The sequence below is a fragment of the Mandrillus leucophaeus genome, unplaced genomic scaffold (assembly GCF_000951045.1).
Source record: "Mandrillus leucophaeus isolate KB7577 unplaced genomic scaffold, Mleu.le_1.0 Scaffold201, whole genome shotgun sequence".
NCBI classification, from domain to species: domain Eukaryota; kingdom Metazoa; phylum Chordata; class Mammalia; order Primates; family Cercopithecidae; genus Mandrillus; species Mandrillus leucophaeus.
Genome location: NW_012102044.1, coordinates 1,358,415 through 1,373,596, shown reverse-complemented (window position 1 = coordinate 1,373,596; position 15,182 = coordinate 1,358,415). Strand labels below are relative to the sequence as shown.

Here is a 15,182-nt window from a genome sequence, read left to right as displayed (position 1 = left end):
CGCTGGTCGGGTGAGTGAGTCGGAAAGGCCACCGAGGTTGGGGGCTGTGGAGCCAGCGGGCTGGGCTCAAACCCAGGCCTGCGCTTCCCCTGTGAGCCCAGGCAGCCCTCGACCTGTGTGTGGCTCGGTTTTACCGCCCAGAAAGGGGGAACAATGGCAGCGTCCTCCTGCGCTGGGCTGCCGCGACCTCCCCAGGTACTGCTTCTGGACAGGCCCCAGGGGCGCTTCCCTCCGTCCCCTCCTCTCCTGTCACCTTTCTGCACGTGGTGCTGCATCCTCTGACCTGCCTGGCGCTCACGTGTGTCTGCCCCTCCTGCGTTCTCCTCTCCAGGATGCAGCTGTTTGGTGGCACACCGCTGTGTGGAGGCACTGTGCCCGTGCCCCGGGCTCATTTTACAGACTCGCTCACGGAGGCTTAGGGTGTCTAGTGACTCTAAGGGCACGGAGCTCGTGTCAACCAGCAGAATGGGGACGTAGAGCGGGGCTCGCTCTCGAGCCCGTCCGCCTCCTGAACACACCTGTTTGCTGAGCGTATGATTAAAGAAAGAGGGTCCATTTGAGAGCTTAGGGTAGCACCCAGTATACCGTCAGCACTAAGCTATGTGAGAGCCTAAGGCAACATCGAGTATACAGTTGGTACTCAGTACATGTTGGCACTGCAACTACTATCCTTGCTGCTGTGTGAACTGCTGGGTGCCAGTGTCTCGGGGCTGCCACTTCTGCCTCAGGAGAGCAGAGGGGAGCTGGCGGCTGAGGTGGGGTCGGTGGCAGGGTGAGCCTGCGGTGTTGCAGCTCCAAGGCCTGCTGGCCTGAAGAGTTACCCCTGGGCTGTGCCCCGCATGGGACCGTGCAGGATACAGAGAGGAGTGTGGCTTCTGGGGGTGGAGGTGGGGGCAGCTGGCATCCTGTCACTGAATCCTCCTTCCATAGGAATGGGGGGATGAGTGGGAGAGCAGATGGGGCCTCAGCTGCTCCTGCCCTCTCCCCTGGACTCTTCTCCTCTCCCTGTGGCATCAGATAGGTGGGATCTGACTTACCAGGTGAGTGGGCAGGCATGGCCTGGAAGCCAGTTCAGTCCTAGGCATACCCACAGGAACCGACATCCCCACGCTAAGCAGCACCTGGGGGCCACCAGGGAGTGATGCCGGGTGCAGCCTTTACATTCAGCTGAAGCGCAGTACGGCCCTGCCCTCGCCCCGTACCAGACTGGCCTTCACCAGATCCGAGCCTGGCGTTTTCTCCCCGCATAGTCCCAAGTTCCCCTCCCAGGGCCCCATTTAGAGACCGCCCACTTTCTGTAAGCCACCAGACTCATGCAGTCTCCAAGGCTGGCCCAGCCCGCGTCGTCTTCTAAGGACATCCTGTATCACAAAGGTAAATGACGTTTAAAATGTAGGCCAGGCTTGGCGGCGTGCATCTGTAATCCCAGGAAACTAAGGCGGGAGGACCGCTTGAGCCCCGGAGATCAGGGCTGCAGTGAGATTGTACCATTCCACTCCAGCCTGGGTGACAGAGCGAGGCCTTGCCTAGAAAAAAATAAAGAAAAGGTGTTGACTGTAGAGAGTTTTTGACAAAAGAATGGAAATGTTTCTGGTCCCTGCATCCTGCCAGCCGTAGAGACCCCGACACTCCAGGATGGGCCGTCCTGCCCTAGGCTGTGTGTGCAGCGGGCCTGGGACAGGCCAGGCTCGACCTGTGCTGTGATTTTCCACCCAGAAGATGGCGAATGTTTCCCACCACGTGGAACGTCTATTGGGGAAACGGTGTTCCAGAGTGTGCAGCGCGCTTCAGAGGCCCTGCATCTCCATCTTTTCCCCACGGCGTCCTGCGACCGTGCTCCTCAGGTGTTCCCCACAGACCCAGGAATGCCCTTCTCGGATGCACCCAATGGTCCCGAGACTGTCCTCCTCAAATGGGTTCATGGCCCAGAATGGCGTCCAAGCTGCTGGTGAGCCCTGTGGGTGGAGACCTGGTGCCACCCCTCATCTCTCCTGAGTCCTGATGGTTGGCAGTGCTGCCCACAGCATCTGGACGGGGGCTGTGTTGTGTCGTCTGTGCCTGTGCACAGCCGAGCCCCTGCCTGGGATCCTCAGCTGCTTTCTCTGCCATTGCCACCCCCATGAAACTCCTGCACAGATCTGGACGCGCCCTGGCAGCCGCTGGGCCGGTCCCGCCCTCGCTGTCTCAGGTGTGGCCAGGCAGCTGCGGGAGCTGGGCCTGGGCAGGTGCTGCTGCCAGCCCCGGGCCTCCCTCGCCTGCACGGCTCTCCCAGCTGAGCGGCTGCTTCCCATGAACCGGGGGACTCTGAGATCATCTCATCTTCGTGTCTCCGTCTGGGGAGAGTGACTTCCCAGCTTGGCGGCAGACCCAGAGCCCCAAATTCCCATCGAGAGCCTCAGGTGAGTCTTGAGACCAAGACCACTGTGGGTCTGGCCCAGGAAAACACGCTGCCCTCTCTCGGCTGCACTGAACCCAGGCAGCAGGTGCCATCTGCGCTTCCAGGTTTGATGGGGGTGCTGCTGACGCCCCGCGCGGGGTGGGGGCCGAGGAGCGGGCAGGCAGACTCTTGGAGCAGTGTTACACGGGCAGCTCCTGCAGATACCTGTGTAGACGTCCCTGTCACCCGGAGTCGGGACCTGTGCGTTTACAGCAGAGTCGGGGGCATGGATGTCGCTGACCCCTGCCCCGCGTCCACTGTCCCTTCAGCCCCAGCCAGCTGGTGAGCCGCACCCTCTGCGTCTGCTGCTACAGGGTGTTTTATTTGACTTAAGGTTTAGCTGTTTGCTTTGTGCAGCGGGTCCCACCCCACAGCCTCATGGCTCCAGACAGGGCTGACCAGGTTTGTAAGATGAAATTGTCCATCCGGGAGGAGGAGAAAGCAACTGCCCGTCCAGGTTGGCCACTCCACCCTCATCCGTCACACCTGGTGCCGTCACCCCACAGCTCCTGGGGGTGGGAAGCGACCGTCACACCGGGTGCCGTCACCCCCACAGCTCCTGGGGGTGGGAAGCGACCGTCACACCTGGTGCCGTCACCCCCACAGCTCCTGGGGGTGGGCAGCGATCGGTCGAGTTCCTGCTGGACAAGGGCCCCAGGCTCCCTGGGCGTCCCCAAGGTGCAGGGCCCAGCGTGGTGAGGCTCATTGTTCAGATCTACCGATCTGGGGCTGGCGTGTCTGGTTTCCTCTCCAGGCAGGGAGCTCCTTCCTGTTTAGCTGATCCCGACAGGGCAGGAATGGGCTCTTGGCCGAGGTGCTGGGCCTGCCCGCAGCAGCGGCTCTCTGAAGCCGGCGCGTCAGCTCTGTGCCCTGCGTGAGCCCATGTGTGCGGGGCCTTTGTGTTGCATTTCATTGAGGGCCCCGGGGTCCATTGGGTGCCTGCTGGGCTTAAACTGCGGTGTTTGGGCCACTTTCCATCCTGTGTTCCGAACCCCCACACACAGCACAGCTCCTAGACACGGTCATTCATGTAATTTCTAGCTACATTTGTAAAGCACATACACACAAATAAAAGGTAAGGGTCAAATAAAGCATGAAATCTCCTCACTGCTGTTCTTGGGAAGGCACAGCTTAAATGTGTAACAAAGTTGGAAAGCAGCACACAAAAGATAACAACTAGAAACCCAGGGCCCTGGCGTGTCGGGGAAGGGGGAGCTCAGAGCCAGGCCAAGCGTGAGGAGGCTGCGAGCCATAGACCTGGCCGGGGCTGTTGGGAAAATGGGCTTCGGATATTTCTGGAGGGTTCCGGAGGGTCCTGGAGGCCTCACCAAGGAGGCCAGGTGATTGGTTACGTTATTCATGGAGCTGACTGGGCTCCCAGGATGGGTCTGAAATCACACCAAAGGGAAGCCTGCAAGAAATCACAAGAAACGTGCGTTCCTGGGGGACGGGACGGCCGTGTGTCCGAAATGTGCATTCCTGGGGAACAGCCATGTGTCTGGCATCGATCGTTCTGGACTTGGCTTCTCTACTGCGCTGCCGATCCCGGGTGTGGAGTCGCTTCTGTCTTATGCCGATGGAGGCCTCTGCTGTGGGTGTGGTTTCATGTGCACTGTCTCTGGCTGAAGGTCCAGGTGCCTGGGATCGCTTTTGTGATTCGGAAACTGGACAGAAACCAGCCTGAGGCCACGCGAGCTCCCACGGCTCTTGGAGTAAAGCTGTTTCCCATTTCCAGCCCCCCCAGAGAAGCTGCAGGGACGCCTTTGGCCTTGACTCGGTCAGCAGGGAGCTGGAAGGGTCAAGAGCTGTGGGTGGGGAGCCCTTAGTCTCCTGGACTGCGCGAGAAACGGTGGGTGAGCAGCCGCAGCCACAGCGATGAGCCCGGGATGGTTTCCCATGTGTGGTTCGGGTCACGTGTTCCGGCCTCTGGTGGGTGTTACTGTGATCATCTGCGGCACCCCCACGGGCACAGAGCAGGGCCAGCCCTCCCTGGAACAGGGCCATCATGAGCCAGTCCCTCCTAAAGATGGCCAGGTCCCCCCTGGCTTGGGGCCAGACCGCCTGGGTCTGCCCTGTGGTGACTGTGGGCTGGCCCCCTTGCTTGTGTACCATGAAGGCGCATGGCCTTTGCCCACCAGAAACTTCAGCGTGACAAGACATCGGGGGCCGGGGGAGATGCACAGAAGAGGGAGCAGCTGATTTCTCAAGGTCCTTGCATCTGTACCAGGGGCCCTTCCTTCCCCACACGGCGCCCTCTCCTTAGAGGACAGCCTCTGGCACCGTTCACTGTCCCTCTGTTTAAAAACTGAGGCCTGTCTGTGAGAGCCTCCTGTTCAGAACACAGTCCTCTTTTTCGGCTGATCTTTGCTCACTCCATCTGCATCGGCCGCTGTGTGGCTGCCTGAGACATCCCAGCCCTGCGTGTCCTCCAGTGCTGGGACCACCGAGGGAGGAGGTGGGCCTCGGGCCTCGGGGGTCTCTGCAGGCCTTGAGCACATTGTGGGAGAGGGGTTGTTTGGTACGTGTGTCCCAAGGCTGATGCCTCTGGGCATGCTTTGCTGTTGGGGGTTGGAAGCTGGAGGTGAGGACGCGTTGGACCGTGCTCAGCTGTAGGAGGACCCACTGTGTGGCACCGTGATGTGCTCCTATGCCCCTGCCGGCTGGTGATGTAGGAGTTGTGCCTGCAAAACATGCTTCGGACATTAGAGTCGGCCGGGAATGAAGACGCCGGCGTGCCCCAGAGCAGAGGCAGGGCTGAGGCATGGGTGGTGAGTGGACTGGGAATGAAGATGCCGCCTGGCCCCAGAGCGGAGGCAGGGCTGAGGTGCGGGTGGCAGGTGCATCAGCTGGTGCCATGGTGATGGCGTGAGGGGCCATGACGCGGTGGCCTCCCCCCCGGGGCTCGTGTTCCGGGGAGAGCTTATCTGGGATGTGTTCTGACGGCAGAAGGTAGGAACACGAGAGATCCCAGACACGGGAGGTCTGGGTCAATGTGCCCACACTCGCTGTGGCTCGGGGGCAGCCCATACCATGGGCACCAGCCAGCCCCAGGTCCAAGCTTACAGGGAAGGACAGCTGGGCTGAGAAGACATAAATAATCATGGATGGATGTCACAGCCCCTCGGCGGGCATGAGGGCTGCAGGGGGGCTTACAGAAGTGACGTTCCTGCCCCAGGGATGAGGCTGACTCTCAGAGAACCCAGGTGTGGAGGAAGCAGTAGCCCCTCAGGCGTCTCTCCTCTAGGTGTGCGCAGGGTGCCCAGCAGGAAGGGTGAGGTTCTAGGCTTCGCTTTGGTGCTTGTCAGTGCGATCATGGCCACAAGAAAAGCGTCCATGGCTGATATTCCCAGAGGCAGGGCCTGGTGAAGCCGCACTTTCCCCTCCAGCAAGCGTTTGGACGTGAGGGAGCCGAGGTTTCCAGAGGCAGGAGCCAGGTGTCTGGCATTCGAGTCAGCCAGCCCCAGAGGCTGGTGTTCCCAGTGGGAGAAGCTGAAGCCTGGAGGGCCGGCTGTGCTGTGCTGGACACATGCAGGGCAGGGGTCAGTGCAGGTGTGAGGCTCTGCAGAGAGAGGCGCCGGAAGAGGCCAGGGCCAGCAGGGACATGGCAGGCTGGGGTCCCACCAAAATCCAGCGTCCCTCCCAGTCCTTCTTGGCTCGTGCTGACTCCAGGACTGGGTACATTCTCAGAAGATGTGCGTGGGTCCCCTTAGCTTCTTGGGTTTTTCTGCTCAAACTCTGGGCCTGGACGAGTGGTCTCAGGTCACCTGAGAGCTCGTCGGGGACAGAACCTGAGTTTGAACGAGCTCTCTGTGCGACTCCCACCCAGGGCAGCAGTTGGGAGCCCCCCGGGGACTGCCAGTTTTCAAGTGTCGTATTTAAGTATCCCCCTCCGGGCCCTGGAAAAGTAGAGAGGCAGCCAGGAGCTGCCTTCTGTGTTCTCGGTGCAGGGGTATTCTGAGAACAGCCCCTGCTCATACAGCTTTAAAAGGAACTCGGTGACCACGGACGGACGAGAACAGAAGACGCAGCTGCCTCCCGGGCGCTTGAAGGCTCAACTCCCCATGGGCATGTGTTGCCAGGGCAGAAGGCTCGGCCCCCTGGGTCAGCATACTCTCTGGACAGCTCATTCCTGCCAGCCCAGGTCGCTGCAGCTCTGGGGCTGGCTCAGGGGTTGGGGACCTCGGCCCAAGTCCCCATAGTTGTGGGGCTGCCTCAGGGGACGGATCTCTGCTAAGCACGGCCCCCGCCAGCCCAGGCCCCTGCCACTCAGTGGATGGGACTTTGGCAGAGCATGGGGCCCCTGCAGGGAGGGTCTAGACAAGCAACACCAGGAACCTGAAACCTCCCCGGCCGGGGCTCAGCTGTCGCCAGGACTGCAACAGTTAAGCTGCCTGCAGTGGGATAAGTGAGCCGATGCCGCTCCTTAATCAGGGACATCAAATCGGAGGCCCTGGGAGGAGCAGCCGGCCGGCTGCCCTGCAGAGGCCAGGTCTGCGCAGCAAACCCAGGAAGGTGTGGCGTCCCTGCTCCGCGGCCGAGATGGTGCCGGTGCTGCGCCGTCCTTTGTGTGCCTGGGAAGGGCGTTCCAGGAGCCGGGTCGGGGGCTCCTGACTTGCAGTGGGCAGCATGACGGTGAGCCGGCTGTCACTGCTGTGCCGGGACCTCTGGGCGCTGTGGCTGCTGCTGAAGGCTGGCGCAGGTGTGTGGGGCACGGGTGGGTCCTCGGCTCCCTGGAAGGTGTTGTGGGGCGACCGTGTGGGGACACGGGGCCGGGGCGGACGTTCTGGGCCCTACGCTATCCTCGGAGGCTGCTGGGGCAGGAGCCTGGGGCTGGGGGATGCCGGGGATGGATGTTGGGACAGGTGCCTCCAATACGGGAGGAGCCCTGCTCCTTGGCAGGGAAGGTGTGCACAGGCCTTGCCGGATGGATGGTGTAGGGCCATGGCCCTGGGGTCCCTGGTGAGCACTGGGGCCGCCTCTGCCCTTGGCCTGTGAGGGACCATCTGTGCTGGTCCCGGAAGGCTGGGATCACCTTTCCACTGGCTCCTTTGTTCGAGGTTTCTCATAGACAGGCTGTGTGGACAAATGACGGCAGCGCCCACGTCTGGCTGGTGGAGAGGCTGTAGCTCCTCAGAGGAGGAGACACCCGGCCACTGCTGTCCCCACAGCGGGGCCACCCGTGGTGCCAGGCGTGACAAGCTGCCCTCTCTAGGCAGATGGGACTTGGGAGGCCCCTGGCCGAGCCTGTGGACCCGGCTGGGCAGCCTCTGTGGTCTTAGGTTTGGGTGCGTTTGGTCTGGTCGGGGCTCAGGGGCTGCTGGTCCACACTGGCCCCGTCCTGACAACTGGAGCTTTGGGGTAAGGTCCTTGGAGAAGGGGCCACATGGGGAGGAAATAGCCTGGGTTTTGTTGATGCTTTTCTAAGAATGGAGTACTCGTTTTCAAGAGATTTGTCCTAATTATATTTTCCAGTGGGTACTTATGCCAACTATTGATGAATAATTCATAAAATAAGCATCTTTGTGAATTTTATTGAATCAGACCTTAGCTACCAATGGCAATGAATAAACATCTAAAGTTTCCAATTTTAAAATAAAGAACTGGCTGGGCACAGCAGTTCACGCCTGTAATCCTGGCACTTTGGGAGGCTGAGGCTGGGAGATCGCTTGAGCCCAGGAGTTTGAGACCAGCCTGGGCAACATAGCAAGACCTCATATCTGAAAAAAAAAAATTAATAAGCTGGGTGTGGTGGTGTGTGCCTGTAGTCCCAGCCACTTGGGAGGCTGAGAGGGGAGAATCATTTGAGCCCCGGAGGTCAAGGCTGCAATAAGATTTGTTTGCACAACTGTACTCCAGCCTGGGTGAGGGCATGAGTAGGTACAGGTGGCTGCCCGGGGTTATGGGGTTGGCTCTGGGGCACCGTGGAAGGCTCCGGTGTGAGCAGGGGCAGGTGGTTGCTTTAAGGGAGGTTATGTCCCCTGGGTGCCCCCCGGTTCCGCACCCCTGATGCCCCGGCCATCCCATCCTGCAGTTCCCTCCTGAAGGACCAGGCAAAGCCAGGACCACCGTGAACAAGAGGAGAAATCATCCTTCTGAGCCCTGACGGTTCTTTGATCAGCCCCGGGACCTGCCGCAGGCTCTGTTTTAGTGTCTCACATCCTCTTAGGGTGCATTGAGGGAGAAGCATTGTCGGTGCCAGCGTCAGCCGGGGTCAGCCTGGCCTGCGTTCCTCACTGTGCCCCTCCTTGCTCCTGCAGAGGCCTGGGGACCTTTGAGGAACTTGCCATATGTGGGTGACTTTTCTCAGAAAGTAAAATGCAGGGCGGGGCAAGCCCTACTGGCCTCGGAGGTCTGTCCTCGGGCCCAGAAGGGGCCAGTTGGGGGAGACGCAGAAGGCCCGAGACACTTGGACTCCACAGAGAGGTCACCGTGGTACAGTCAGGACTGTTGTTTTTAATTTTAAAAGAAAGAATTCATTATGACGACCGTTTTTGTTCTCCTTTAGGCATTTTTAACATGTGTTCCAGGCAGACCAGGCTGTGGCCCTTCCCTCGTGGCTGGTGCAGGTCACGCCTCCCCCCAGCCCAGTGAGTGGGGAGGTTTGGCTCTGGTGTGACCCTCCAGGACACAGGTGTCCTCGGGGAGCCGGTGCCTGCTGCATACAGGCCACCCGGAGTCACTCGGCAGAGGAGGACGGGGCACCGCCCTGCAGAGAAGCGTCCCTCCGCCCGTCAGCAGGCAGCCACAGTTGGTGGTCCTCTTCACCTCGGCCTGTGGTTGAGCCCACCTCCCACCTGCACAGCACCCTGTGCCGTAGCCAAGACCACCTCGTCTGTGGCCCTCAGTCTGCAGCCGCCGCTCCATGCAGTGCTGGGGCCCTGGACGGCCCCCATGGTGCAGTGCTGGGGTTTCCTCTGGGTGCCTGTAGCCTCCCTAACGTAACTGGGGGCAGGAGGATCCCCGTGGGTCTGTTCACCAGGTGGGGGCAGCCATTACCAAAGCCATCCGCCAGCATCACCGGCTGAATTGCAGCCATGGTCCTATAAGGAAACCTTGTCCCAGCCTTACAGAGAAGGAGGAGGCCCAGAGAGAGAAAGCAGCTGCCCAGAGTCACAGCTCAGGGAGGGTGTGTTCGGGGTGAGGTCTGTGCTCCCACGGGGCCAGTGAGTGTCTGTCCTGTGGCAGCTGCTGGCCCACATGTGTGGTGATGACACCAGGCATGGACGGACCACGCGTGTGTTGAGATGCTGTGTGGGCTTCACGTTGGTGCCCGTTTCTCTCTGGATCTTATGAAGACGGGTTTGTGGAGGCACAGCGGCCCGTGCATGCTGTTGGTGGGCGTGTAAATTGGTGCAGGTATTGCGGAAAACTGTGTGGGGTATGGAGGTTCCTCAAGAAATTAAAAAGAGCACTGTCGCTGGAGCCAGGCGTCCCCACTGTGGGTGGGTATCGGGAAAGGAGCAGGCGCACTGAAGAGCTGCCCGCCCTCCGGAGCTCACCAGCCCAGACGTGGAATCGACCGCAGTGCCCGTTAGTGGATGGGCGCCTGAAGACGATGTGACGCACACACAATGGAGCACTGTTCCGTTTTCGTAAAAAAGGAAATCCTATTATTTGAGACAACACGGATGAGCCTGGAGGACAGTGTTGAGCAAAATCAGCCACAGGCAAAGCCACGGCCTGCTGAGTAAAATCACTGCAGGCATAGAGAGGCAAAGCCACGGCCCCACGCATGTGGGGTGTCAGAGATGCCAACAAGCACGGTGGCCACTGGGGGCTGGGGTGGAGAAGCCTGGGGAGATGCTGGCCAGAGGACACAGAGTTCCTGTTGTGCCGAATGAATGAACTCTGGGGGTCTGTTCATGGTGGGCCATGGACTGTTCATGGTGACTGACTGTGTTCTGTTTATGGTGGCCATGGTCTGTTTGTGGTGGCTGTGGTTGGTTCATGGTGGCCGTGGGCTGTTCATGGTGGCTGTGGTTGGTTTGTGGCAGCCGTGGTCAGTTCGTGGTGGCTGTGATCTGTTCAAGGTGGCTGTGGTCTGTTTGTGGTGCCTGTGGTTGGTTCATGGTGGCCATGGGCTGTTCATGGTGGCTGTGGTTGGTTTATGATGGTTGTGATCTGTTCATGGTGGTCATGGTGGTCTGTTTGTGGTGGCCATGGGCTGTTCATAGTGGCCGTGGTTGGTTCATGGTGGCCATGGTCTGTGGTGGCCGTGGTTGGTTCCTGGTGGCTGTGGTTAGTCCATGGTGGCTGTGGGCTGTTCATGGTGGCTGTGGTTGGTTTGTGGCAGCTGTGGTCAGTTCGTGGTGGCTGTGATCTGTTCAAGGTGGCTGTGGTCTGTTTGTGGTGGCCATGGGCTGTTCATGGTGGCTGTGGTTGGTTCGTGGTGGGTGTGGTTGGTTTGTGGTGTCCATGATCAGTTTGTGGTAGCTGTGGCCTGTTTGTGATGGCCATGGTTGCTTCATGGTGGCCATGGTTAGTCCGTGGTGGCTGTGGGCTGTTCACAGTGGCTGTGGTTGGTTTATGGTGGCTATGATCTGTTCAAGGTGGCTGTGATCTGTTCAAGGTGGCCATGGTCTGTTTGTGGTGACTGTGGTTAACACTGTATTTGTACCTGAGGTTTGCTGGGAGTGGGTGTTGAGTGTTCTAACTGCAAAAGGAAATGGCAGCTGTGGGAGGTGACAGTCACCAGTGAGTTTGGTGGTGGCTATGGTTTCACAGTGTGAACTACATCAAAAGAGCACGCGTGCACCTTAAATATATACAATTATTTTTCTCAATATAGCTGGAAAAAATAGCCAGAAGCCAGCAGCTCAGCAAATGAGGAGCCAGCCAGTGGCTCCGTTCACAACACCCTGCACAGTGAACAGATCTGAGTGAATGGGGCTGCTTAGGGAAAATCACTGGGCTCAAAGCTCCCTGATGGCTCCAACATGTCCCGTGACTCTGGGCAGCTCCTGTGCAATGGGAGGCCGTGCCCTGCCATGTCCCTGCCTTCTTGCCCACAGGCCTGCCCTGTCCCAGCCGCTGGGGTCTCACCCACCCATCAGCCTAGAAACAGACGCATGTTGGCACCCTCCCAGGCCTCTGTGAGAGCCTCTCCATAGCCTCGCTGTTGAGCCCGTGGCAGTGAAGGTCCCAGGCGCTGGAGCACATGGCATGGGCTCGGTCCTGGCACTGCCCGCCCTGCAGGCCTGGGCTGCTCACAGCTGAGCCTGACCTTGAATTCCCCATCTTTCAAACAAGGATGGGGCTTCCTGCTCCCTAGGTCCTTGCGAGGACTCACTCCGTGCACTGGTGCCAGGAGTGAGTCGGAACCTGTCTTTCTGGCCTGATCCTCCCCCAGGAGCACAGGGTGGTCCTCATCTGAATCCTGAGGGGGTCCCCTGGCATGCTCTTGCTCCCTGGAACCCCAGTCATTCCAGGTGCAGCTGCTGGTGCGACCCCTTCTGCGGTCAGGGGTCTGTGTGAGGGCTCAGCTGCCTCTGAACAGGACGGGCGCTGGAAGACAGTGGCTGGGAGAGCAGGTGCACCCTGGATGGCCTCCAGGAGAGAAAGGGAGAGATGTATGCGTCTCAGTGGGGGATGGCGGGAGACCCTAAGGTGTTCAAGACCCTCGGGTCTGGGCCCTGTGGAAATGCTCCCTGTGGTGCCCCCAGCCCTGCCCACTCAGCAGTCGCCTGAGAACGGCCTGAGCGTGTGGCCCAGGAGGCGGGGTGTGGGGAGGCTGTGGAGCCGTGGGTACTGTGCAGCAGATGGGGCTGTGACTGGAGGTGGCAGAGCTGGCAGCCAGCCCGGCCTTCAGGGGAGAGGGTGGCAGGGCCAGGGTCTCTGAACTCTGGAAGGATCTGTGTTCCTCGTCCTGAAACCCGGCCTCCTGTGTCACTCAGACAGTGGCTCTCAGTCACTTTGGTCTCTGCTCCCTCTGCCCCATGATTTTTTAAGTTGTTCTAGCTCAGAAGCCATTGCATGGATGGTGTGACTACCCCCAGCCAGGGCACGAATGCAGCCAGGGCATGAATGCACACAGATCCAGGCCCCGTGCAGAGCCCGCCAGGTGTGGGGTGGATGCCAAGGCCCACCTGGCTGAAACTGCACTCAGGCCATTTTTCTGATACCAGGAAACGTTCATAAAAATGCTGGTGAGCAGGCAAGTGCCCTCCTTGATGACAGACCCTCCTGGTGCCCCTGGCTCAGACAATGTGACCTTGAGAACAACCCCCGCGTCGGCGTCACCTGGGAGCCTCACCTCGAGACCTCTGCATCGTGGTTCTGAAATCACTTGAGGGGGCCGTGGCCACCGTGGGGCAGAGAGATAGGAAATACCTGCCAGAAGATCAAATTGCAATCCGTGTGATTTAAAGATCTCACTGGGCTGTGCAGGCAGTTCTAGAGTGGGCAGCACTTCATTCCATGAACTGGAATAAGAGCTCCAGTGAAACACAGCCGGCTACGCGGACAGGGCTGAAGAAAGCAGGAACCGAGCAAACGCGGTTCGGTGGCCTCAGTCACTGTCCTTTGTAAGCTTGGGGGGTCAGCGGGAGAATTGATCGACTGGCCACGTTAGGCGGCTCTGTGTCGTAAGGATTAGTTTCACGTTAGGTGATTGCCGGACTTACATCGAGCTTGAAGAAGCAGAAGATCTCTGCATACACGTGTGGCCCAGGCCAGGAGCTGTCACGTGATTAAGTTTGTGCTTAAATGGGTTTTTAGTATGTGTATCTTTTTTTCTTTTCTTTTGTTTTTTTCTTTTTTTTTTTTTTTTTTTTTTTTTTTTTTTTGAGACGGAGTCTCACTCTGTTGCCCAGGCTGGAGTGCAGTGGTACAATCTCAGCTCACAGCAACATCTGCCTACCAGGTTCAACTGATTCTCCAGCCTCAGCCCCCTGAGTACGTGGGACTACAGGCACCTGCCACCATGCCCAGCTAATTTTTGTATCTTTAGTAGGGAGGGGGTTTCACGATGGTGACCAGGCTGGTCTCGAACTCCTGACCTTGGTGATTTGCCCACCTTGGCCTCCCAAAGTGTTGGGATTACAGGTGTGAGCCACTGTGCCCAGCCAAGTATGTATATCTTTTTGACAGTGTGAAGAATTTATTTAGGCTTGACTGTTTTAAAGCATCGTAATGAATGTATAATTAAGTTATGGTAAAGTCTTAACCCTTTGCTACAGGGGAACGGTAATGCTGTGAGTGGCCGTGTCTCAGCCCCTGGACTTCGGCAGTCACCCTCGTAGGAGTCCCACCTCTGCGGGCAGCTGAGAACCTCCACGTTTTTACATTTAATTTAAAATGATTAAATTCACTGCCGTAGCTCATGGAATTAGGTCTTTTTAAAATCTAAGCGAACTCTCTTCGAGACAGAAAAGGTTGGGTAGTTCTTCATCTGTTTGAAGTGATGCTTTCTGGATGGACCGCATTCTAAGAATGTATCAAAAATGGAAATTCTGACCACCGTTTTGATTGCCCTTTTATGTATTAAACAAGTTGAGAGCAAGAACAACAAAAAGAGGGACCTCCGTGACCATGTCGAGGAAGACAGAGCCTGGCCTGGTTGGAAGATTGGCCTCTCCTCTGTCTCCTGTTTTCTCCAAGGTCCGATAACAACTCGGTTTCCCTTGGTGAGCGTGGGGACTTCATTTTGATTTTCAGTCTGGTCTGTTGGGGTCTAGGCAGGAGCTTGGTCCCAAACAACACACCCACGTGTGCTGAGGACACGCTCCAGGGGATTCTCGCATCCGCCTGCATCAGAGAACCCAGGGCTTGCGGGCGAGGCAGCGTGGAGAGTACGGCTCTGGAGACGACCCCCAGGGCTTGCGGGCGAGGCAGCGTGGGGAGCACGGCTCTGGAGACGCCCCCCAGGGCTTGCGGGCGAGGCAGCGTGGAGAGGTCAGCTCTGGAGATGACCCCCAGGGCTTGCGGGCGAAGCAGCGTGGAGAGCACGGCTCTGGAGATGACCCCCAGAGGAGATTGACCAAGTGCGGGGCGTGCGTGTCCTCCCTACCCGAGGTATAAACCGTCTCGCTCCAAAGGGCGTCCGGAGGGTTCTGCAGGGTGGCTGTGCGCTGACTCCTGCACCCCACGTGGATGCCCCTTTTGCCCCAATGGCAGGGATGGGGCGCTGGCCCCGAGGTGTCCTGGTTCTCCTCCCTGACCCACACGGTGTCAGGAGCTTGTCTGGAGGGGACGGGGATGCTGGCCTCCTGGGGTGTCCTTGTCTGAAGCCTGTGGTTCAGGCATTCTCTTCACTGAATTTAGATTTTGTTCGGATTTTGCGGCCTGCCTTTCTTACTGCCCTGCTTTGCAACCCTGCCCTTCCTGGCTTTGGAGATCCTCATGGATGGGCCTGGGGAAGGCCTGTGGCCGGACGATCTGGTGACGTAATCCCATCTGACGCTCAGCCTTGGACTTTGAAAAGGCACAACTGTCCCGTCTGATGGACAGGATGCAGAAGCCTTTGGGAATGGGCTTGTTGCCAGAATAAATAACAGGAGACAATTGGCAAAAGATGGACTGGGCCCCACGGCCCCAGGCTGCTATGTGGACAGCCTTGTCCTCTCCTCTGCCCACGGTCACCAGTGAGCACCACGGATGGGCTTTCCTCCCTCACCTGGGCCTCTTCCTGCTGCCAGGAGCTGCCTTGCTGCCTCCACCTGTGACGGTCCACCCCCCACACCTCACCGTGAGAGGGTTCCAGGGCCCCACCCAGCTCCACCTGTGACGGTCCACCCCCCACACCTCA

The 15,182-nt window shown here is 58.8% G+C and overlaps 1 protein-coding gene across 2 annotated transcripts in view; it reads left to right on the top strand.

The window, feature by feature from the left end:
• Nucleotides 1-15,182, top strand: part of MCF2L (MCF.2 cell line derived transforming sequence-like) — a 256,715-nt gene that overhangs the window by 127,912 nt on the left and 113,621 nt on the right. Inside the window, exon 1 of one of the 2 annotated variants that reach the window (XM_011979441.1) lies at nt 6,867-7,136. The exons of the other annotated variant lie outside the window; for it this stretch is intronic. Within the exon in view, the coding sequence (XP_011834831.1) occupies nt 7,064-7,136 (73 nt within the window). The 5' untranslated portion in view covers nt 6,867-7,063. Of the gene's footprint in view, nt 1-6,866; nt 7,137-15,182 lie in introns of those variants that run through there. 2 annotated transcript variants of the gene reach the window in all.